This window comes from Erinaceus europaeus, chromosome X (assembly GCF_950295315.1).
Source record: "Erinaceus europaeus chromosome X, mEriEur2.1, whole genome shotgun sequence".
Taxonomy (NCBI): Eukaryota; Metazoa; Chordata; class Mammalia; order Eulipotyphla; family Erinaceidae; genus Erinaceus; species Erinaceus europaeus.
This window is the reverse complement of record NC_080185.1, coordinates 69,446,980-69,470,767: the sequence shown is the minus strand read 5'-3', so window position 1 is coordinate 69,470,767 and position 23,788 is coordinate 69,446,980. Positions and strand designations below refer to the sequence as shown.

General features: G+C 37.8%; 1 protein-coding gene across 2 annotated transcripts in view; it reads right to left on the bottom strand.

The window, feature by feature from the left end:
• The window catches only part of POF1B (POF1B actin binding protein), a 123,363-nt gene that overhangs the window by 87,914 nt on the left and 11,661 nt on the right, over positions 1–23,788 (bottom strand). For both annotated transcript variants that reach the window (XM_060182891.1, XM_060182890.1), the window contains 2 exons: positions 18,991–19,065; positions 16,134–16,214 (listed from right to left, as the gene is read on the bottom strand). In XM_060182891.1, the coding sequence (XP_060038874.1) occupies positions 16,134–16,214; positions 18,991–19,065 (156 nt within the window). The remainder of the gene's footprint in view (positions 1–16,133; positions 16,215–18,990; positions 19,066–23,788) is intronic.

Sequence of the window (23,788 nt, the reverse complement as noted above, 5' to 3'; positions counted from 1 at the left end):
ATACTTAGAATGGAAAGGAATAAGGATAAAGAAAGGATCCTCAAGGCTGCAAGAGAAAAACAGAGTCACCTACAAAGGAAAACCTATAAGATTAGCAGCAGACTTCTCCATACAAACACTACAGGCCAGAAGAGAATGGGAAGATATCTATCGAGTGCTCAATGAGAAAGGCTTTCAGCCAAGAATACTATATCCAGCTAGACTGTCATTCAGACTAGATGGAAGCATCAAAACCTTCTCAGACAAGCAACAGCTGAAGGAAGCAACCATCACCAAGCCTGCCCTGAAAGAAGTTCTGAAAGGTCTACTATAAACAACCAGACCACCACAAATAGGACATATATCAAAACACTCTAAAACTCTACAAGAATGGCGTTAAAATATCTTCAATCTTTGATATCAATAAATGTCAATGGCCTGAATTCACCTATTGAAAGACACAGAGTAGGAAGATGGATCAGAAAACACCACCCAACAATACGTTGTCTACAGGAAACTCACCTAACTCAACAAGACAAACACAGACTTAAAGTGAAAGGATGGAAAACTATCATACAAGCCAATGGCCCACAAAAAAGGGCAGGAACAGCTATTCTCATATCTGACATGATAGACTTTAAAATAGATAAGATTAAAAAAGATAGGAATGGACACTACTTAATGCTCAGAGGATCAGTCAATCAAGAGGACTTAACAATTATTAATATCTATGCACCCAATGAGAAGCCATCTAAATACATCAAACTTCTACTGAAAGAGCTACAGCAATATATTAACAGTAACACAATCATAGTAGGGGACTTCAACACCCCACTATCTCAACTTGACAGATCATCCAGGAAGAAAATCAGTAAAGACATAAGGGAGCTAAATGAAGAGATAGATAAACTAGAACTATTGGGCATTTTCAGAGTCATTCATCCCAAGAAACTGGAATACACATTTTACTCAAAACCACATGGATCATTCTCAAGGATAGACCATATGTTAGGCCACAAAGACAGCATCAGCCAATTCAAGAGCACTAAAATCATCCCAAGCATCTTCTCAGACCACAGTGGAATTAAACTAACACTTAACAATCAACAAAAGATTAGTAACAGTCCCAAAATGTGGAAGCTCAACAGTACACTTCTTAAAAACTTCTGGGTCAAAGAGGAAATCAAGGAAGAAATCAAAATGTTTCGAGACCTCAATGAAAATGAAGACACAAGCTATCAAAATATTTGGGACACAGCTAAAGCAGTCCTAAGAGGGAAGTTCATAGCTATACAAGCACACATTAGGAAACAAGAAAAGGCACAACTAAACAGCCTGATTGCACATCTTAAAGACCTAGAAGAAGAACAACAAAGGAATCCTAAAGCAACCAGAAGGACAGAAATCACTAAAGTTAGGGCAGAAATAAATAACATTGAGAATAGGAAAACCATACAAAAGATCAATGAAAGTAAATGTTGGTTCTTCGAAAGAGTAAACAAAATAGACAAACCTTTAGCCAGACTCACAAAACAAAAAAGGGAGAAGACCCAAATAAATCAGATAGTAAATGAAAGAGGAGATATCACAACAGACACTGCAGAAATTCAACATATCATGCGAGGCTTCTATGAACAAATATATGCCACGAAGCTAGAGACCCTGGAAGAAATGAATGATTTCCTAGATACCTACCAACTTCCAAAACTAAGTAAAGAGGAAGTGGATAACATGAACAGGCCCATCACAGCTAATGAAATTGAAACAGTTATCAAAAATCTTCCCAAAAATAAAAGTCCTGGACCAGATGGTTTTACAAATGAATTCTACAAAACCTTCAAAGAAGAACTAATACCTCTACTTTTAAAAGTCTTCCAGAAGATTGAAGACACTGGAATACTCCCTGCCAGCTTCTATGAAGCCAACATCAGACTGATACCAAAAGCAGACAGGGGCACAACCAAAAAAGAAAACTTCAGACCAATATCTCTGATGAACATAGATGCGAAAATATTGAACAAAATTCTAGCCAACCGGATACAGCAGTATATCAAAAAGATTGTTCATCATGACCAAGTGGGGTTTATCCCAGGCATGCAAGGTTGGTTTAATATACATAAATCAATCAATGTGATCCACCAAATCAACAAAAGCAAGACCAAAAACCACACGGTCATATCAATAGATGCAGAGAAAGCCTTTGACAAAATACAACATCCCTTTATGATCAAAACACTACAAAAAATGGGAATAGATGGAAAATTCCTAAAGATAGTGGAGTCTATGTATAGCAAACCTACAGCCAACATCATACTCAATGGTGAAAAACTGGAAGCATTTCCCCTCAGATCAGGTACTAGACAGGGCTGCCCACTATCACCATTACTATTCAACATAGTGTTGGAAGTTCTTGCCATAGCAATCAGGCAGGAGCAAGGAATTAAAGGCATACAGATTGGAAGAGAAGAAGTCAAACTCTTCTTATTTGCAGATGACATGATAGTATACATGGAAAAACCTAAGGAATCCAGCAAGAAGCTTTTGGAAATCATCAGGCAATACAGTAATGTATTATAGTAGGCTGTAAAATTAACATTCAAAAGTCAGTGGCATTCCTCTATGCAAACACTAAGTTAGAAGAAATTGAAATCCATAAATCAATTCCTTTTTCTATAGCAACAAAACAATAAAATATCTAGGAATAAACCTAACCAAAGAAGTGAAAGACTTGTATACTGAAAATTATGAGTCACTATTCAAAGAAATTGAAAAAGACACAAAGAAGTAGAAAGATATTCCATGTTCATGGGTTGGAAGAATTAACATCATCAAAATGAATATATTACCCAGAGCCATCTACAAATATAATGCTATCCCCATCAAGATCCCAAGCACATTTTTTAGGAGAATAGAAAAAATGCTACAAATGTTTATCTGGAACCAGAAAAGACTTAGAATTGCCAAAACAATCTTGAGAAAAAAGAACAGAACCGGAGGCATCACACTCCCAGATCTCAAACTGTATTATAGGGCCATTGTCATCAAAACTGCTTGGTACTGGAACATGAACAGACACACTGACCAGTGGAATAGAATTGAGAGGCCAGAAATGAGGCCCCACACGTATGGACATCTAATCTTTGACAAAGGTGCCCAGACTATTACATGGGGAAAGCAGAGTCTCTTCAACAAATGGTGTTGGAAACAATGGGTTGAAACATGCAGAAGAATGAAAGTGAATCACTGTATTTCACCAAATACAAAAGTAAATTCCAAGTGGATCAAGGACTTGGATGTTAGACCAGAAACTATCAGATACTTAGAGGAAAATATTGGCAGGACTTTTTTCCACATAAATTTTAAAGACATTTTCAATGAAATAAATCTAATTACAAGGAAGACTAAGGCAAGTATAAACCTATGGGACTACATCAAATTAAAAAGCTTCTTCACAGCAAAAGAAACCACTACCCAAACCAAGAGACCCCTCACAGAATGGGAGAAGATCTTTACATGCCATACATCAGATAAGAGTTTATAGCCAACATATATAAAGAGCTTGCCAGACTCAACAACAAGACAACAAATAACCCCATCCAAAAATGGGGGGAGGACTTGGACAGAATATTCACCACAGAAGAGATCCAAAAGGCCGAGAAACACATGAAAAAATGCTCCAAGTCTCTGATTGTCAGAGAAATGCAAATCAAGTCAACAATGAGATATCACTTCACTCCTGGGAGAATGTCATACACCAGAAAAGGCAACAGCAGCAAATGCTGGAGAGGGTGTGGGGTCAAAGGAACCCTCCTGCACTGCTGGTGGGAATGTCAATTGGTCCAACCTCTGTGGAGAACAGTCTGGAGAACTCTCAAAAGGCTAGAAATGGACCTACCCTATGACCCTGCAATTCCCCTCCTGGGGATATATCCTAAGGAACCCAACACATCCATCCAAAAAGATCTGTGTACACATATGTTCTTGGAAGCACAATGTGTAATAGCCAAAACATGGAAGCAACCCAGGTGTCCCACAACAGATGAGTGGCTGAGCAAGTTGTGGTATATAAACACAATGGAATACTACTCAGCTGTAAAAAATGGTGACTTGACCGTTTTCAGCCGATCTTGGATGGACCTTGAAAAATCATGTTGAGTGAAATAAGTCAGAAAAAGAAGGATGAATATGGGATGATTGCACTCTCAGTCCGAAGTTGAAAAACAAGATTAGAAAAGAAAACACAAGTCGAACCTGAAATGGATTGGAGTATTACACCAAAGTAAAAGACTCTGGGGTAGGCGGGTGGGTGGGGAGAATACAGGTCCATGAAAGATGATAAATGACATAGTCGGGGTTGTATTGTTAAATGGGAATCTGGGGAATGTTATGCATGTACAAACTATTGTATTTACTGTTGAATGTAAAGCATTAATTCCCCAATAAAGAAATAAATTATTTTTAAAAAATTAAATAAAGTAATAAAAGATAGGCAAGGACATTACATAATGATTAGAGGATCAATCAGCCAAGAATAGTTAACAATTATTAACACCTATGCACCCAATGAGGGACCATCTAAATAAATCAAGCAACTACTGAAAGAATTGCAAAAATACATCAATAGTAATACAATAATAGTGGGATACTTCAATACCCCACTCTCACACTTAGACAGATCAACAAAGCAGAGAACCAATAAAGATACAAGAGAATTGAATGAAGAGATTGACAGACTAGACCTGTTGGACATTTTCAGAGTCCTTCACCCCCCAAAAACTGGAATACATCTTCTTTTCAAATCCACATAACACATACTCAAGGATAGACCACATGTTAGGCCACAAAGACAGCATCAATAAATTCAAGAGCATTGAAATCATCCCAAGTATCTTCTCAGACCACAGTGGAGTAAAACTAACATTTAACAACAAACAGAAAATTATTAAAAGACACAGAATTTGGAAACTAAACAACATGCTCCTTAAGAACCACTGGGTCAGAAACTCACTCAAGCAGGAAATTCAGATGTTCCTGGAAACAAATGAAAATGAAGACACAACCTATCAAAATATTTGGGACACAGCTAAAGCAATACTGAGAGGGAAACTTATAGCCATACAATAACATATTGAACACCAAGAAGAAGCTCAAATGAACGACCTTTCTGCACACCTCAAGGACATAGAGGAAGAATAAAGGAACCCTAAAGCAACCAGAAGGACAGAAATCTCTGAAGTTAGAGCAGAAATAAACAACATCGAAAATAAAAGAACCATACAAAAGATCAACGAAGCCAAATGTTGGTTCTTTGAAAGATTAAACAAAATTGACAAACGCCTAGCCAGACTCACCAAACAAAAAAGAGAGAAGACTCTAATTAATAGAATTGTAAACGATAGAAGAGATATCACAACTGACACCACAGAAATCCAGAGAATCTTGCAAAACTTCTGTGAAGAACTATACACCACCAAGCTAGAATCTGGAAGAAATGGAACAATTCCTAGAAGCATATGCCTTTCCAAAACTGAACCAAGAAGAACTACAAAATCTAAATGCACCAATCACAGACAAAGAAATTGAAACCGTTATTAAGAATCTCCCCAACAACAAAAGTCCTGGACCAGATGGCTTCCCAAATGAATTCTACAAAGCTTTCAGGAAACAGTTAGTACCCATAATTCTTAAGCTTTTCCATAAGATTGAAGAAACAGGAATACTCCCTTCCACCTTTTATGAAACCAACATCACCCTGATACCAAAAGCTGATAGGGACAGAACAAAAAAGGAAAACTACAGACCAATATCTCTGATGAACATAGATGACAAAATATTAAACAAGATCTTGGCCAACTGGATACAGCAACATATCAAAAAGATTGTTCATCACGACCAAGTGGGATTCATCCCAGGAATGCAAGGTTGGTTCAACATCCATAAGTCAATCAATGTCATTCACCACATCAATAAAAGCAAAGCCAAAAACCACATGATTATCTCAATAGATGCAGAGAAAGCGTTTTACAAGATCCAACACCCATTCATGCTCAAAACTCTACAAAAAAATGGGAATAGATGGGAAATTCCTCTAGATAGTGGAGTCTATATATAGCAAACCTACAGCCAACATCATACTCAATGGACAGAAGCTGAAAGCATTCCCCCTAAGAACGGGGACTAGACAGGGCTGTCCACTGTCTAGTTACTCTTCAACATAGTATTGGAAGTTCTTGCCATAGCAATCAGGCAAGAGAAAGTAATCAAAGGAATACAGATTCGAAGGGAAGAAGTCATTCTCTCACTATTTGCAGATGATATGCTAGTATACATAGAAAGACCTAAAGAATCCAGCAGAAAATTACTGGAAGTTATTAGGCAATATAGCAAGATATCGGGCTACAAAATCAATGTACAAAAATCAGTGGCATTTCTTTATGCAAACACTGAATCTGAAGAAGACATCCAGAAATCACTCCCATTTACTGTTTCAGAAAAATCAATCAAATACCTAGGAATAAAGTTGACCAAAGAAGTGAAAGACTTGTATGCTGAAAACTATGAGTCGGTACTCAAGGAAATAGAAACTGATACCAAGAAATGGAAAGATATCCCATGCTCATGGATTGGAAGAATAAATATCATCAAAATGAATATTCTCCCCAGAGCCATATACAAATTTAATGCAATACCCATCAAAATTCCACCAAGATTCTTTAAGAGAATAGAACAAACACTACAATAATTTATCTGGAACCTGAAAACACCTAGAATTGCCAAAACCATCTTGAGGAAAAGAAACAGAAATGGAGGCATCACACTCCCAGACCTTAACCCATATTATAAAGCCATCATCATCAAAACAGCATGGTACTGGAACAAAAATAGGCACACAGACCAGTGGAACAGAATTGAAAGCCCAGAAATAAATCCCAACACCTATGGGCATCTAATCTTTGATAAGGGGGCCCAAAGGATTAAATGGAAGAAGGAGGCTCTCTTCAATAAATGTTGCTGGGAAAAACTGGTTGTAACATGCAGAAGAATGAAATTGAACCACTTTATCTCACCAGAAACAAAAATCAACTCCAAATGGATCAAAGACCTAAATGTCAGACCAGTAACAATCAAATTCTTAGAGGAAAACATCGGTAAAAGACTTTCCCACATACACCTCAAGGACATCTTTGATGAATCAAACCCAATTGCAAGGAAGACTAAAGCAGAAACAAACCAATGGGACTACATCAAATTGAAAAGCTTCTGCACATCCAAAGAAACTATTAAACAAGCAGAGAGACCCCTCACTGAATGGGAGAAGATCTTCACATGTCATACATCAGACAAGAAACTAATCACCAAAATATATAAAGAGCTCAGCAAACTTAGCACCAAAAAAGCAAATGACCCCATCCAAAAACGGGCAGAGGATATGAACAAAACATTCACTACAGAGGAGATCCAAAAGGCTAACAAACATATGAAAAACTTCTCTAGGTCACTGATTGTCAGAGAAATGCAAATTAAGACAACACTAAGATACCACCTCACTCCTGTAAGAATGGCATATGTAAAAAAGGACAGCAGCAACAAATGCTGGAGAGGTTGTGGGGACAGAGGAACCCTTTTACATTGCTGGTGCAATTTAAATTGGTGCAGGCTCTATGGAGAGAAGTCTGGAAAACTCTCAGAAGGCTAGACATGGACCTTCCATATGATCCAGTAATTCCTCTCCTGGGGTTATACCCCAAGGACGCCATAACACCCAACCAAAAAGAGGTGTGTACTCCTATGTTCATAACAGCACAATTCATAATAGCTATAACCTGGAAGCAACCCAGGTGCCCAACAACAGATGAGTGGCTAAGAAAGCTGTGGTATATATACACAACGGAATACTATGCAGCTATCAAGAACAATGAACCCACCTTCTCTGACCCATCTTGGACAGAGCTAGAAGGAATTATGTTAAGTGAGCTAAGTCAGAAAGATAAAGATGAGTATGGGATGATCCCACTCATCAACAGAAGTTGATTAAGAAGATCTGAAAGGGAAACTAAAAGCAGGACCTGATCAAATTGTAAGTAGGGCAACAAAGTAAAAACCCAGTGGTGAGGGGTAGAAATGCTGCTTCCTGGGCCAGTGGGGGGTGGGAGTGAGTGGCAGGGATGGGTCACAGTCTTTTGGTGGTGGGAATGGTGTTTATGTACACTCCTAGCAAAATGTAGACATATAAATCAGTAGTTAATTAATATGAGAGGGGGAAATCAATTGTATGTCTCAAAGTTTTTCAAAACACAAACTGAATCTTTTTAATATATAGGCTGTGTATTTGATATAAGGACTTTCTCAAAAGCCTAGACCAAGTAGATTAGAAGCATCCAATAGCACAGCTATATACAAGATCTTGGGTACTGTACAGCAAACCCTAACAAAAAGGAATTTTCAAAGTTAACCCAATTACCAAATAATGTGATGAAAACATTAACTATTGATTGTCTTTTTGAACCCTAAGACAGCAGGAACCTCACATCTCCACTACAGAGCCCCTACTTTCCCCAGTCCTGGAACCCTTGGATAGGGCCCAATTTCCCGTATGCCTCTTCTAATCCATATCAAATAATATTGCATCCGCCGACCACAACCTAACCAACGCAACGATTGCCACGTCAACATGCTTCACCTCAGATTGTGTCCAGAGACTTCACGTGTGAAATGACAACCCTTCAGCTTCATTACTCAGGTGAGACCCTTCCTTTTATAGTACAGTCTAATTTCATCTCAGGTGATTCACTTTCTAACAAAGTCACAAAACCTAGATATACACCAGTTTCTGTGAGAGAGAGCTTATGTGCACATGTATCCATAAACTACTGCAAAATATATACCTGAAAGCAGAAGTACACTAGAGTTTGCAGTGAGTACCCCCTAACACTTCCTCTCCACTATTCCAAGCTTTGGGTTAGTGGGATTGCTCAACAACTTGTTTGGCTTCGTATGTTAACTCTCTTTTCAATCACCAGGTTCCAGATGCCATCAGGATGCTAGCCAGGCTTCCCTGGATTGAAGACCCCACAAATGTGTCCTGGAGCTCAGCTTCCCCAGAGACACACCCTACTAGGGAAAGAGAGAGGCAGACTGGGAGTATGGACTGACCAGTCAACGCCCATGTTCAGCAGGGAAGCAATTCCAGAAGCCAGACCTTCTACCTTCTGCAATCCTCAATGACCCTTGGTACATGCTCCCAGAGGGATAGAGAATGGGAAAGCTATTGGGGTAGAGGGTGGGATATGGAGATTGGGTGGTGGGAATTGTGTGGAGTTGTACCCCTCCTACCCTATGGTTTTGTTAATTAATCCTTTCTTAAATAAAAAAATTTATATATATATATATATATATATACAACTGAGTATGCAAATGTGAAAAAAAAATGTCAAACTAATTTCAAGACCGTGGAATAACTATACTGGTTATCTATGAGGGTTGGGATGGGAATACAGACCTTTGTGACAGGAGTGGTGGAAAATATATACATACATACATACATACTTATATAAACAAACAAAACAGAAAAAGTTAAAATCATAGTTTATTGTAATTGTGGAAGAAGACTTGGCAAAATTCATGTTTTTGTTCCTTATAATGCATATCAAAGTACTTAGGATACAACAATAGCTTCAATATGTGCTGAATTGATGCAGCAAAAAAAAAAAAAAGATTGAGAACAGTTCAGACTGATCTCCACAGGGATTGGACCTATTTACATTCCTACCAGCAGTACAAGAGGTTCTTTACCTCTGCAACCTCTCCAATATTTATTGTTACTATCCTTTTTGATGTACAACATTCTCACAGGAGTGAAGTAGTATCATCTAACTTTGATATATAATTTTGATATATTTTGGTAAAACTAAATTTGCTTTATGTTTCAGCATTTAGCACATATTATTATAGCCCTAAACTTGAAAGCAACCTATTTGCCCAACAACATATGAGTGGCTAAGAAGGTGTGGTATATACACACAGTGGAATACTACTCAATTGACTGAACCTGAGATGTTAAGAGCCTCAGACATGAGTCTCTTTCTATAACCATTATGCTTTCTACCCCCACGTGACTATATATAGTTTTAATAATTTTATTTATTTATTATTGGATAGAGACAGAGAGAAGTTGAGAGGAGGGAGATGGAGAGGAGTAAAGACAGAGTGACACCTGCAGCTCTAATTCACTTCTTGTTAAGTTTTTCTCCTGTGGGTAGGGATGAGGCGCTTGAACCCAAGCTCTTGTGCACTGTAATGTGTACACTTAACCAGGTGCACCACTGTCTGGCCCCACACTATAATTCTAATGAATATTTATGCTAATATATTGAAAAAATTCTAGCAAGGCAATATATTTAAAAGATTGTACATTCTGATCAAGTGGGATTTATCACAGGGATGCAAGGCTAGAGACTATAGATAAATAAATAAGTGTGATCCACCACATCAACAAGGAGCCTGGCAGTGGTGCATCTGGTTATGTGCTCACATTACAGTGCACAAGATTCCAGGTTCAAAACCTTGGTCCCCACCTGCAGGGGGAAAACTTCATGAGTGGTGAAGCAGGGCTGCAGGTGTCTCTCTGTTTCTCTCCCTCTCTATTTCCCCTTCCCTTCTCAATATCTCTGTCTCTACGCAAAAATGAATAAATAACAATATTAAAAATATTTTTCCCAGCTATACAAACTACTACACTAAAAAAATCTATGAGAACACAGAAGAAATTTTTGATGTTAATAATAGATTCTAAGTAATGCAGGTCAACAAAATTAATTTATCAAACATTTATGAATCTTGAGCTAGATGGTGGCACACCTGGTTAAGTGCACATATTACAGGACACAAGGATCCAGATTGAAGCTGCTGGTCATTACCTGCTGGGGGAAAGTTTTAGGAGTGGTGAGGCAGAGCTATGTGTCTCTCTGTCTCTAACCCTTTGCCACCCCTCTTGCCTCTCAATTTCTCTCTGTCTCTGTCAAATAGTAAAGAATAAAAAATAAAATAAAATAAAATTTATGTATCTCAATAAAACTGCAGGAAAATACTTTAACTAGTTTACTGTTATAGCCTATTATTATAATCTGTATATTTCAATTAGTTCCAAATCTACCAAAATTAATAGGTGTTCTCAAAGGTGGCTTATATTATATTTTAATTACTGCTTTTGGAAACTCTGCCAAGTAATTCATACAGCTAACAAACTTCATAATCCTAACATCTAGTTTACTGTTCCCAGGTGATGAAGAGTTGCCAGAGTAATTATTTGAAGATTTGCTGATTGGCTGAGTGGTGGCTCACCTGGTTGAGTGTACATGTTATATCTGCAAGGACCCAGATTCAAGCTCCTGGTTACTATCTGCAGCAAAAGTTTACAAGAGGTGAAGCAGTGCAGTGGGTGTCTCTCCTTCTCCTTCTCCCCCTCTATTGATTTACTACTGCCTCTATCCAATAAATAATATATACAATATTTTTAAATGATTTGCTGATTTGTTTCAGTACAAATTTAAGTCATCTGTTTCTCTAAGTCTACATAGTTACACTTATTAATCACCAAATTATCTATAAATTTAATAAGTATTTTAATTTGTGTATTGATAACCTCAGGATAATAATTTCCTTCTTCCACATATCAAAATTTTCTTTTTAGTTTACTACTTTCATCTTACTACAAATAAAGACATATTCACCTTTTCCTTCTTTTTTTTTTATTTGCCTCCAGGGTTATGACTGGGGTTCAGTGCCTGTACCATGAAGCAGGCTCCTGGAGGCTATTTTTTCACTTTTGTTGTCCTTATTTCTTATTGTTATTGTTGTTGTTGCTGGATAGGACAGAGATAGATAGTGGAGTCCATATACAGCAAACCTACAGCCAACATCATACTCAGTGAACAGAAGCTGAAAGCATTCCCCCTCAGATTGGGGACTAGACAGGGCTGTCTTTTATCATCATTACTCTTCAACATAGTATTGGAAGTTCTCGCCATAGCAGTCATGCAAGGGAAAGGAATCAAAGGAATACAGATTGGAAGGGAAGAAGTCAAACTCACACTGTTTGCAGATGATACGACAGTATACATAGAAAGACCTAAAAATTTCAGCATAAAGCTAGTGGAAATCATTAGGCAATATAGCAAGGTGTCAGACTACAATATCAATGTACAAAAATCAGTGGCATTTCTTTATGCAAGCATTAAGTCTGAAGAAGAGGATATCCAGAAATCACTCCCATTAACTGTTGCAGCAAAATAAAAAATATATATATCTGGGAACAAACCTTACCAAAGAAGTGAAAGACTTGTATACTAAAATCTTCAAGTCGCTATTCAAGGAAATTGAAAATTATTTCAAGAAATGGAAAGATATCCCATGCTCATGGATTGGAAGAATTAATATCATCAAAATGAAAATTCTAGACAGAGCCATATACAAATTTAATGTGATGCCTATCCCTGTCCTATCAAGTTTCTTCAAGAGAGTAGAACAAAAATCACAATAATTTTTCTAGAGCCAGAAATCACCTAGAATCACCAAAACAATCTTGAGGAAAAGAAACAGAAATGGAGGCATCTCATTCTCAGATCTCAAACTATAAGGCCATCATCATCAGAGCAGCCTGGTACTGGAATAAAAATAGGTACACAGACCAGTGGAACAGAATTGAAAGTCTAGACATAAATCCCCACACCTATGGACATCTAATCTTTGATAAGTTGAGAAAGAAGAACAGAAAGAGAAACTCAAAGCAAAATCTGGCTGAGTTTGGAGTATGGCACCAAAATAAAAGTATCTGGGTGGAGAATGAAGGCAGATGTTCAGCTTCACTGGGGGTTGGGGGGATAGGACACACACCTTTGGTGGTGGTGGGAATGGTGTTACTATACACTCCCCTATTAACTTATAGTCTCACAAATCACTATTCAATTTATATAAGAGGGGAAAATGCTTTGAGTATCTCAAACTTTTTGTTGCATAGACTGTGGATCTGAGTAGATGTTCTTTCAGTCCGAGCACTTAAGACTTCGAGTTGGTAATCAGATTGAATTTTAACAGTTGGCCCCAATTGTTAATACATTTTTAATAATGACTTATTCTTTGAAATACTAAATCTCATATAAGCTTGGACCAGGGATAACAGAAGCAACTGGTGGTATTCTTTTATAAGATACAGGTATAAGTAAATAGCATAAAAGTACTTAATTGTGGTGAGGTCTTATGTGCTACAGCAAATCCTAGCAAGAGGATTTTTCGTAGTTAAACCAATTGCCAAATAATTTGGTTATAGCTATAACTATCTATTGCCATCTTAAAGCCTAAGACAGCAGGACCCTTCCCCTCTCTCTTTAAAGCCCATATTTATCCCAGTCTTGAAATATCTAGGGTGGGGCTCACTTTCTTGAATGATTCTCCCAATTCATACCAACTGATACTTCATCTGCTGATCCCAACCCAATCAAAGCAACTAGTACCACCTTGGAATGTTTCACTTTGGACTGCATCCAGAGACGTAAGGCATGGAATGTTAACCCACCAGCTTCATTACTCTAGTGAGACTTTCCCTAGATCACAGGACTCCTTAAATTAATTTTGGGTGGTACACTTATTAACAAACCTCAAAATCTAGATATTGACCAGTGTCATGTCTGTGTGGGAATCCCAAAGGTCCATGAGATAGGGCATATGTACATGTATCCATAAGTTGGGGAAGAAAACATATACCTTAAAGCAAAATTGCACAGTAGTTTGCAGTGAGTCAATAAATGTAGCAAGCAATCAGAAATACCTAAAAAGACACCATAAAGTACCTAATGAAATAGTTTTTACTTAAACCTAGATACCCTCTAACATACCTTCTATTGCATGTCCCTTAGTCACTCCAAAGTTAAACTTATCAGACAAAGTAAGAACTACAAAAGCTTGAATAAGGGCAAGAGACTAGCATACTTTAACAATGCTTCTTTAGACACTCCCAGACCACCCCATCACCTAGGGCCCTAGTCAGGGAATCTTGGGATTCCCACACAGACATGATGAGCCTAGACCTCTAACAGATATCTCTCATCACATTCACTAGTCATCTCCATTAGTAACAACATAATGGACCCCTCTGTGGGCCCCTGTGGGACCTGACCCTCATTGTGGATAAACAAGGGTGGGAAATGTTCCATTCTCTGAAGAAGGGTTGGATAGCATTCTCTGCCTATCACCTGAAAAGATGATGGATCCTGAAATTGGCACAGCATGGAATGTTCCTAGCTGTGACCATGGAATGTAAACTCAGACCTACAAGGATGCAGAGGTTACACAGGCTCCCATGATTATGGGCCTCATATCAAATCAATGGAGTTTACAATCAATAATATTTATATACTTTCCCCATATTTGGGAATTACTCTCTTCCCAGATCCAGATTCCTGGTCCTTTTCCCAACTATGACACCATCCCCTCAAACAATAACTTAGGTTACCTGCATATTAGCTGTCAGGTGCAGGCAAAAACTAGTAGGGTCTTGGGCTCCTTAGAATATAGCTAAAATAGACCTACTAGCTTTTTCCAAAATGTAGACCCAAAATATTCATCTGCAATATTCCAGTCTTTAAGTTCATGATTAGTCAAAAATTTGGTCTGCTTTATATCTTAACTCTTTTTCAGCCACCAGGTTCCAGATGATACCATGATGACAACCAGGCTTCCTAGGGTAGATGACCCCACCAATGTGTCCTGGTGCACCACTTCCCCAGAGCTCTGCCCCATTAGGGAAAGAGAGAGACAAGATGGGAGTATTGATCGACCTACAAACACCCATGTTCAGCAGGGAAGCCGTTACAGAAGCCAGACCTTCTACACCCCATAATGATCCTGGGTCCATGCTCCCAGAGGGTTAAGGAATAGAAAAGCTATCGGGAGGGGATGGGATACAGAGTTCGGGTGGTGGGAATAATGTGGAATTGCACCCATCTTATGGTCTTGTCAGTGTTTCCATTTTATAAATAATAATAATAAAAAAGACTAAGCAGAATTCAGATGAAACCAAAGAGGTAGATGCAGACTAAGATAAATTTAATTACAAGGAGGAGAGGTAAAAATTAGACAAGCTTGAAGGTGAAAGAGGATAAAGTTGTTATTTAGGAGCTTAATCTAATTATAAACATTGCAATTAAAGTAGAATCTTCACCTGGGAGAATTTTAAAAAATGCATATACTTACATAAATAAAATAAGAAATATATCTAGACAATATTCTCAAGCTGCTTTGCAAAACCAGTTTGTTTATTTACTGTTTGAAACTCATGGGGATGGATAGTTGTCTTATTCCATATAAGTGACTGGTTAAGTTACAGAAAGAGACATATGTTCGTCTTTGAGGCCCTGCTTATGCTCTTCCTCTTAACCCTAACACACATGCATATATTTTGCAAATATTTAGTTAAATATTTGATTATGTAAAATATGGAACAGTCAGATTCTTTGTTATAGTCACATTTCATAGATAAATGAAAACTGAGCCAATCTATTCACTCCTTCACAGAGCCTGAATCCTGCATGCGCTTCAGTATACACATGCACACAAACTTGTGTGTGCCTGCGCACGTGCACATGTGCATGCACACACACACACACACACACACACACACACACACACACAGAAAGAGAGGGAGAGGGAGATTGAGAGGGAGAGGGAGATTGAGAGGCAGAGGGAGAGGGAGAGGGAGAGAGAGAGGGAGATTGAGAGGGAGAGGGAGACTGAGAGGGAGAGGGAGAGGGAGAGGGAGACTGAGAGGGAGAGGGAGAGGGAGAGAGAGAGAGAAAGAGAGGGAGAGAGAGAGAGAGAGAGAGAGCCTACCTAGGTAAAGTTATATAAGAAAACAACTTTAAAATAAGGAATGAAGACATGTACAAGTAGAATACTACATCCTTCCAACCCACTTAGAAATGTATAAAGTATATTACCCTAATATAACTTTACTGATAACTCCTTTATTTCTCACAGTTTAGATAAACAATCCATTTTAATTTGTTCTCTGATGTTAGTGTAACTGAGTCACATCCTTTGTTTAATCTACAAACTTCTAAAAAACTGCACACTGAGACAAGCATTTGTATGTCATATCTTACCTGCTCAGGATTTTGTACTATGTATTGCCTAATAGTACTTTGTGGATATGTAGTAGCTTTCACTAATGGAGCATGAATTTCCTGTGTAAAAATATAAAAGATGAATATAATAATAGTTATTCAATTATCTCAGATGCATAACCAACAATAAGGAGTAATTTTCAGTGTGAACTTTTTCCTTTGCCAACAAAACTTCACTGGGATTTGTGCTTATGGTAGTCTATTCCTCCTGAAAATCATTTTTCATTATTTTTTTTCTAGACAGAGGATGAACTAAGAAAAGAGAGAGAAAAGGAGACATTATAGCACCATCCCATCACTGATCAAGCTCTTCCCTTGCATGCACCCATGAGGTGGTTGAGGGTTTACACTCTGGATCCTTATGAGTGGTTAAGTATGCACTCAATGAATTGAGCTATCTCCTGGCCCACAGACTGTAATTTTAAAACCTATCTACATAAATGGTGACAAATTAATTTGTTTTAGTCAATTTCAGTTTTATCAAGTTATATGAGATTTGAGGAGACAGGTCACCCTGAGCACCAATTTGTATGCTCAGTTCTCCAAAGGTCACAGATTCAATCCCTAGCACCACATTATGCAAGAGTTAAACAGTGCTCTTGTCTTTTTCTTTTTCTCTCATTATATTCTAATAATAGAGAAAACTTTTGAAAAAATACACATATATAGCAGCCTACAAAGTAGTTAATTTGGACAGACAATTTTGAATTGCTTTGTCATGTGTGTGACCAGGTTTGAACCTGTCCTCCACTTTATGGAGGAAGCTTCAGTGCTGTGTTTTCTCTCTTTCTCTGTCTCTCTCTTTTTATAAATATTTCTGTCTCTCCTTGTCTCTATCACTTTCTTAAAAAGTCAGATCAGCATAGTTAAACCACTGAAGGACAAAAGACAAGACAGGAAGTAAGAGAGACAGAGAAAGAGGGAAAGAGAGATGAATCTGAGAAAGAAATCTACATGAAAGTATGTCTTTAGGACTGGGAAGACAGCTTAATGGTTAAACAAAAGATTTTCATGTCTGAAGCTCCAAAGACTCAAGTTCAGTCCCCAGCACTATTATAAACTGGAGCTAAGCACTGCTCTGGTCATTCTTTCATCATCTTTCTCATTCATTAAAAAAAAAAGTATGTGCATATTGTTGCCAGAGAAACCAAACATGAGACGTAAGCCTACCAAATCCTTTAATCTGGTGTGATCTTTCCTAACACATAGGGCTACCTAGTTCCATATCAAATTGCATGTTATCAAAGTTACAAATACTAGATACAGGCTAGGGCCTAGGGTATGGGATATGGTGTACATGTATCCATAAGCAAGGGACAACTATATAACTCAATGTAAAAGTGCATAATAGCCCTCTGTGATTAGATTTAGACTTAAGAAGTCTGGGATCTAGTAGAAGGGTCTAAAGAAGGCATGCTAAATTCTCTGATTAGACTTATACCTAGTAATCTTGAGAATCTAGTAGAAGGGCTCAGAGAAGGCAGACCCCATAAACCTAATACAACAAATGACACTTAACACTTTAGCAGCTGGGAGAAATTCTAAGCCCATCAGATAAAGAAAGGACTATAAACACTGGATAAGAGCAAGAGACTGTCTCACTTAATTATGGCCTTTTTGTCAATACCAGGCTACCCCATCATCTAGAGCCCTAGTTATAGAAACTTTGGATTCTCATACAGATGTTATAAGCTTAGATTTCTAATAGATCCCTCTCTCCACCATCATTGGTAATTTATGTCAAGAATATCATTACAAGTCCTTCTGTGGGACACTCCAGGAACTTGTCCTCCCTATAAAGTAGCAATGATAGGGACTGCCCCACTTTCCAAAGGGAGGCTGGGTCATCCTACCCTGCCACTCCAGGAAGACTGGTCCTGAAATGAGTACAGACTAGAATGTCCCCAGTAGTGACCATGAATTGCGAGCTCAGACTGACAGGGATTCAGAGGTTACAAAGGTTCCTAGGCTAAATATGAATACATATGGATGCTAGATCAGGTTGATGGTGGTAAATCATTAATTTTATTCATAGATTTTCTTCAAGTTTGAGAGCTACTCTCTACCTTAATACAGCTTTTTTTTTTCTAGTTCTCATCTCTGACACCATCTTCCCAGAAAATATTTTCATCCACATGCATGTTAGTTATCAAGCTTAAGCAAGAATTACTAAAGTTATGGACACCTTGAAACATACCTAAAATAGGCTTCCTAGTATAGTAATTAAAAAAAAACTAGAGGGGTGACACTGTTGGGAGAAGGTTTAAGACCATCAAGGTTTATTACATGGCATTACAGCAGTATAGAATGGTGTATTTTAGGTACAGCAAGATAGGTGATTATAGGCAGAGGTAAGAGTAGACCAGACCCAGGAATCCATAAGTTACTTGTGTTATTCAAATCATGCCTCTCTGAGAAGGGTTAATTCTCCCCTATAATGTTTTTAATAGTGTTATCACAATAAAGTAGATTATTCAGTAAATCCAAGATTTTTAAACATTTGAGCATGTTTATTCCCTTTCGTTGCCCTTGTTATTTTTTATTGCTGTATTGTTGTTATTATTATTGTTGTCATTGTTGGCTAGGACAGAGAGAAATGGAGAAAGGAGGGGAAATCAGAGAGGGGGAGAGAAAGACAGACACCTGTAGACCTATTTCACCGCTTGTGAAGGGACTCCTCTGCAAGTGGGGTGCTGGGGGTTCTAACCCGGATCCTTACGCCAGTCCTTGTGCTCTGTGCCACCAGCGCTTAAACTGCTGCACTACTGCCCAACTCCCTTAAGCATGTTTTTACATAATAAGAAAATAGTATAATCTAATACATAGCCTCTTTTACCTGCTCAATATTTGGGGTTGCATGTAGAGTGCTTGGCCTATAAGTAGATATCTTCAAAGTCGGAGAATGAAGTTCCTGTGAAAGAAAATGGAAGGTTCAGAAATTATGACTGAATGTTATACTTAAATGTCTTAATTAAAAAAAATATTTCTTCACTTTTTCTTAAATAACTCAATTGTCAGAAATAAAAAAATTAGTGCATTTATAGATGGTGATAATATTTTCTTTTCAAAGTATTCAATAATGAACTTAGCGTCAGTTTCACATGTAGTTTAATGATCAAAGACTTTCCGTTATTTTTTTTTAATAATAGATTTTTCTACGGCCAGCAACTTAGGAAGTCCTCATATAAATCTACAGAACCAAGATGGTTACATGAAGGCAAGCCTAGAGAAACTTGGGTTAGATTTCCTAGCTTCTTCTGACACATAGACCCTTAATTTGATCTTCTATTCTTACCGTAGATTCCTGCTTATTAAACAATTTGTCCTCCTTTATCTTACTGCCTTTCAACCACCAAGTAGTAAATGCTACTATGATGCCATCCTGACTTCCCTGGGCAAAAGACTTTACCAATTTGTCATGAAATATCACCTCTCTAGAGTCTTACCCCACTAGGGAAAGACTTTTTGATGGTATAGATCGACCTACCAATATTCATATCCAGCAGAGAAATAATTACAGAAGCCAAACCTTCCACCTTTTGCACCCCCAAAAGAACTTTTTTCCATACTCCTAGAGGGATAAAGAATAGGGAAGTTTCCAGCTGGGGCATGGAACACATAGTTCTGGTGGTACTATGTAGTATTGTGCCCCTATTATCTTACAATCTTGTAAATAATTATTAAACCAATATTAAAAATAATAAAAATATAGTGTGCATTTTATAATGATTTAAAAAATTCCTACCCAAATGTATGCATGCATCAATGTAAATACATACCAAGAAAGATAATTCAGAAGATAAAGACTTAACTGTTATTGATAATTGAGGCTCTTCCAGGAATAGGGAGAAAAGTTGAAGCAGATGAAGAGGAGTTTACTAATTTAATTTTTATTCTTTTGTATTTTACAAATATTTACATGTTCATATTAAATACTAGTAAAAATAAAACCACCAACTTATTTTTATGTCAGGGAATGGCTGTTTATATTGGTGACAACATGTAAAATACTATTCTACCAAAATTATTACATTTCATATTTTATGTTATTATTAAACTATGGTTTTTAAATTTTATTTACAATTTAAAAATTTCTTCATATTCTGACCTTCTTGACCAGGAAGATTTCAGAAAGCACAAGGAGTTTTAGATAAAGGTATGCAAAGAAACCATACAGGAAACTTGCAATATATGTGAACATATTAAGAACGACTAATAAAAGAGAATAGCTAAGATAACTGAAAAGGGCAAAGGCTACAGTATATGAGGTGTTTTTGTTTGTTTTGCCTGCCCTACCTCCAAGCCCTGAAACCTGTGAGTCAAGTCTTCAGGAGACTGTATTCTAGAGGTAAACCATATTAAGCCTGTGACTGATAACTTGTCTCACCACATTCCAGCAATAAACTACACTGCAGATTCTAGCAGGAATAAAAGTTTGCTGTGAACTGTCTTACTAAGACTGCTAGACTCAGAAAAGTTGTTCATAGCTGTTCTAGGACCAGCAGTGTTCCATGATACAAACACATTCTTTTGTAGATTTTCTCAAGCAAGCTGTCTATAAAGAGGCCCGGCCAGCTTTCATTTTTTGGAGAATATCTGTGGGAGTAAACTGAAGGCTGGGCTATGAAGTGAATTCTGGTGAACTACTTGTAGTCAATTGAGGCCAAAGAATAAAATCTCCAAGTGTTATCTTCTTCCAAGCTTAGCCTAGCCCCAGAACTGTGCTTAGACTGAGACTTCAGAGAGCATAAGATAATTTGTACAAATAACAGAGAACATTGCCAGTGGCAGTGGGAAAGGAGTGGGTTACAACCCTGAGTAGGAATACTCCAAAGACAGCCTATGAAGACAAACTAGACAGTCTTTAGGTCAGCCTTACTGTTGGTTCATAGCTCACTGCAAGTATGGGTGACCTTCTCTTGAGTGATCTTGAACTGAAGAGCATGCCAGAGGCAACCTGGCAGGTTGTTGGTCTACCCTCTGAAACAAGCAGGTGGCCACACCCTCAGCCCAGGTATATAGCTCCACCCACTCACCACTGAAACAAAGACTTAAAAATATAAATACTTTGAGAACTTGAAGAAATTTTATCAAACCTAAATAGTGTCCACATCTGGTACTAAGGGTACTAGTCTGTTGCTTTCCTTCCACAAGACTTTTATACTCTGTCACTGCTACCAAAATTGAGTGTGTATATCCACTCATATTTGAATTGTTTTCCTTTGTGGCATTCTGTGATTTGTTTTTCATTTTAAGCATGTGCTCTGGCTGTATATTTATTCCTTCTCTGTGTGTTATCCTTTCAGTGTTGTGATTTTTTATGTTTGGTTTTGTAGTTATTCTGCTTGTTTGTTTCTCTCTATAATTTGAACACACGAGATGCAATGGCCCTTGTAGCAGTTATCCCATCCTAACTCTCATCTACTAGAAGCAGGGGTATCACCCTTCAAAGCAACAACACCACTCACTATTGAAACACATCACAAGGTGGCTGGATTCATTGGTCCTGAAATAAACAGCCCAGATATCACTTTGCTCCATAGCGTAACAACAACACTAGACTCTAAGGGCTACTGACCCTACAGGGTGCCACAATGTCTTTTTCTTGGATTTTTTTCTGGAATTTCAGACAGCTGTCCTCTGGCCTACAATGCCCACTTGCCAGAAATTTGAAACAGAACCAGCATCTACACACTGTGGCATTCATTAGCAGTGGGGATTCAACAACTATTGAAGGTGTGCCACAACTACTGTTCATACACACAAAAAACTAAAAACCAGACCAAAGCTTTATTGGCAATCCACACCTGATTGGTACATTGCTGTCAGAGGAAACTCTTGACTGGGGTTTATTGTTCTGTTACTTAGGAGTTGCACAATTGGACTGACCTACTTCTGTAAAGGAATTCTAGTTTACTCCGTCTTAATCTCAAGTAAAGAATAGGCATAGATAGACTATCGCTGTGGGTTTTCTACAAGGCTTTTTCCTGGGAGCTAGTTGTATTTGAAGAGGTAACTTACTCCACAATCCTGAACAGAGATAAATATATTGTTAGGAATATCTGTGAAAACTTATATAAGTACACACACAGGGCAAAAATTTTAAAATACTCCAAATATATGGTAAGATAAAAAAAATCCCTGGTCTTGGGAGTCGGGCTGTAGCACAGCGGGTTAAGCGCAGGTGGCGCAAAGCACAAGGACCGGCATAAGGATCCCAGTTCGAGCCCCGGCTCCCCACCTGCAGGGGAGTCTCTTCACAGGCGGTGAAGCAAGTCTGCAGGTGTCTATCTTTCTCTCCTCCTCTCTGTCTTCCCCTCCTCTCTCCATTTCTCTCTGTCCTATCCAACAATGACAAAAATAATAATAACTACAACAAGGGCAACAAAGGTAATAAATAAAAAAATAAATATTTTTTAAAAATCCCTGGTCTTCTGCAGTCATTAAGCAGGACAGAAGCTCAGAAATAAATCCAAGCAAGACAGAAGTAAGAATGATGAAAACTTCTAAATTTTAATTGTTGTGATAATCACAGAAGTGAAGAAAGCTTTTGAATGAAATGTTATCAGAAACAAGGAAACAGCAGGTGAAACTGTGTGAGAAAGCATGAACCAACTTGAGGTAATTAGAGAGCTGAAAGCTGAAGTAACTGAGTAACAGTCCAACTAGCTAAACAAACTAATACCATAACTGAGCAAGGTAGCAAAATAGCTGAACTAAGAAATGGAAATGAGGGAACTGAGAGTAGAACAACTGTGGGAGAAAACATAATTAGCAAGATTTTGATGAATTAGAGGAAACTATTAATTAGAAAAAGTAAAAAAAAAAATGAAGGAAGTGACTGAGTGGTGACACAAATGGTTGAGAGCACATGTTACAATGCACAAGGACCAAGCCCTTGGTTCTCAACTGCAAAGGGAAAACTGCAAGTGGTGAAGCAGTATTGAAGGTGTCTCTCTGTCCCTTTCCCTCTCTATTACTACTTCACTCTCAATTTCTGGTTGTCTATACAATAAATAAAGATAATAAAATATTTTTAAAAAATCAAGAGACACTGAAAAAACACCAGATAGAATATAGGATGACAACAAAAGAAGAAATATACACATTATTGGTCTGCCAGAAGAAGAAGAACATGGAAAAAAATAACATACTAACAGAAAACTTGCCTACAATAAGTAACAAGAAGAACATAATAAAAAGAAATCTCAAGAGTCCGGTGGTAGTGAAGCTGGTCTACAGGTATCTGTCTTTCTCTCCCCATCTTGCCCTTCTCTCTCCTTTCCTCTCTGTCCTATCCAATGATGATATCAGGAACAACAACAATAAAACAACAAGGACAACAAAAGGGAATAAATAAATAAATATTTTTTAAAAATTTAAAAATCTCAGAGTCCCAAACAGAATGGACCTATATATATGTACATAAAGATATATCTTAATTGCTCAAAGCTCATGGACTGGTGTAAAGATCCCCGTTCGAACCCCCAGCTTCCCACCTGCAGGGGAGTGACTTCACAAGCAGTGAGGCAAGTCTGCTGGTGTCTATCTTTCTCTCTCCCTCTCTGTCTTCCTCTCCTCTCTCCATTTCTCTCTGTCCTACCCAACAATGATGACATCAATAACAATAACAA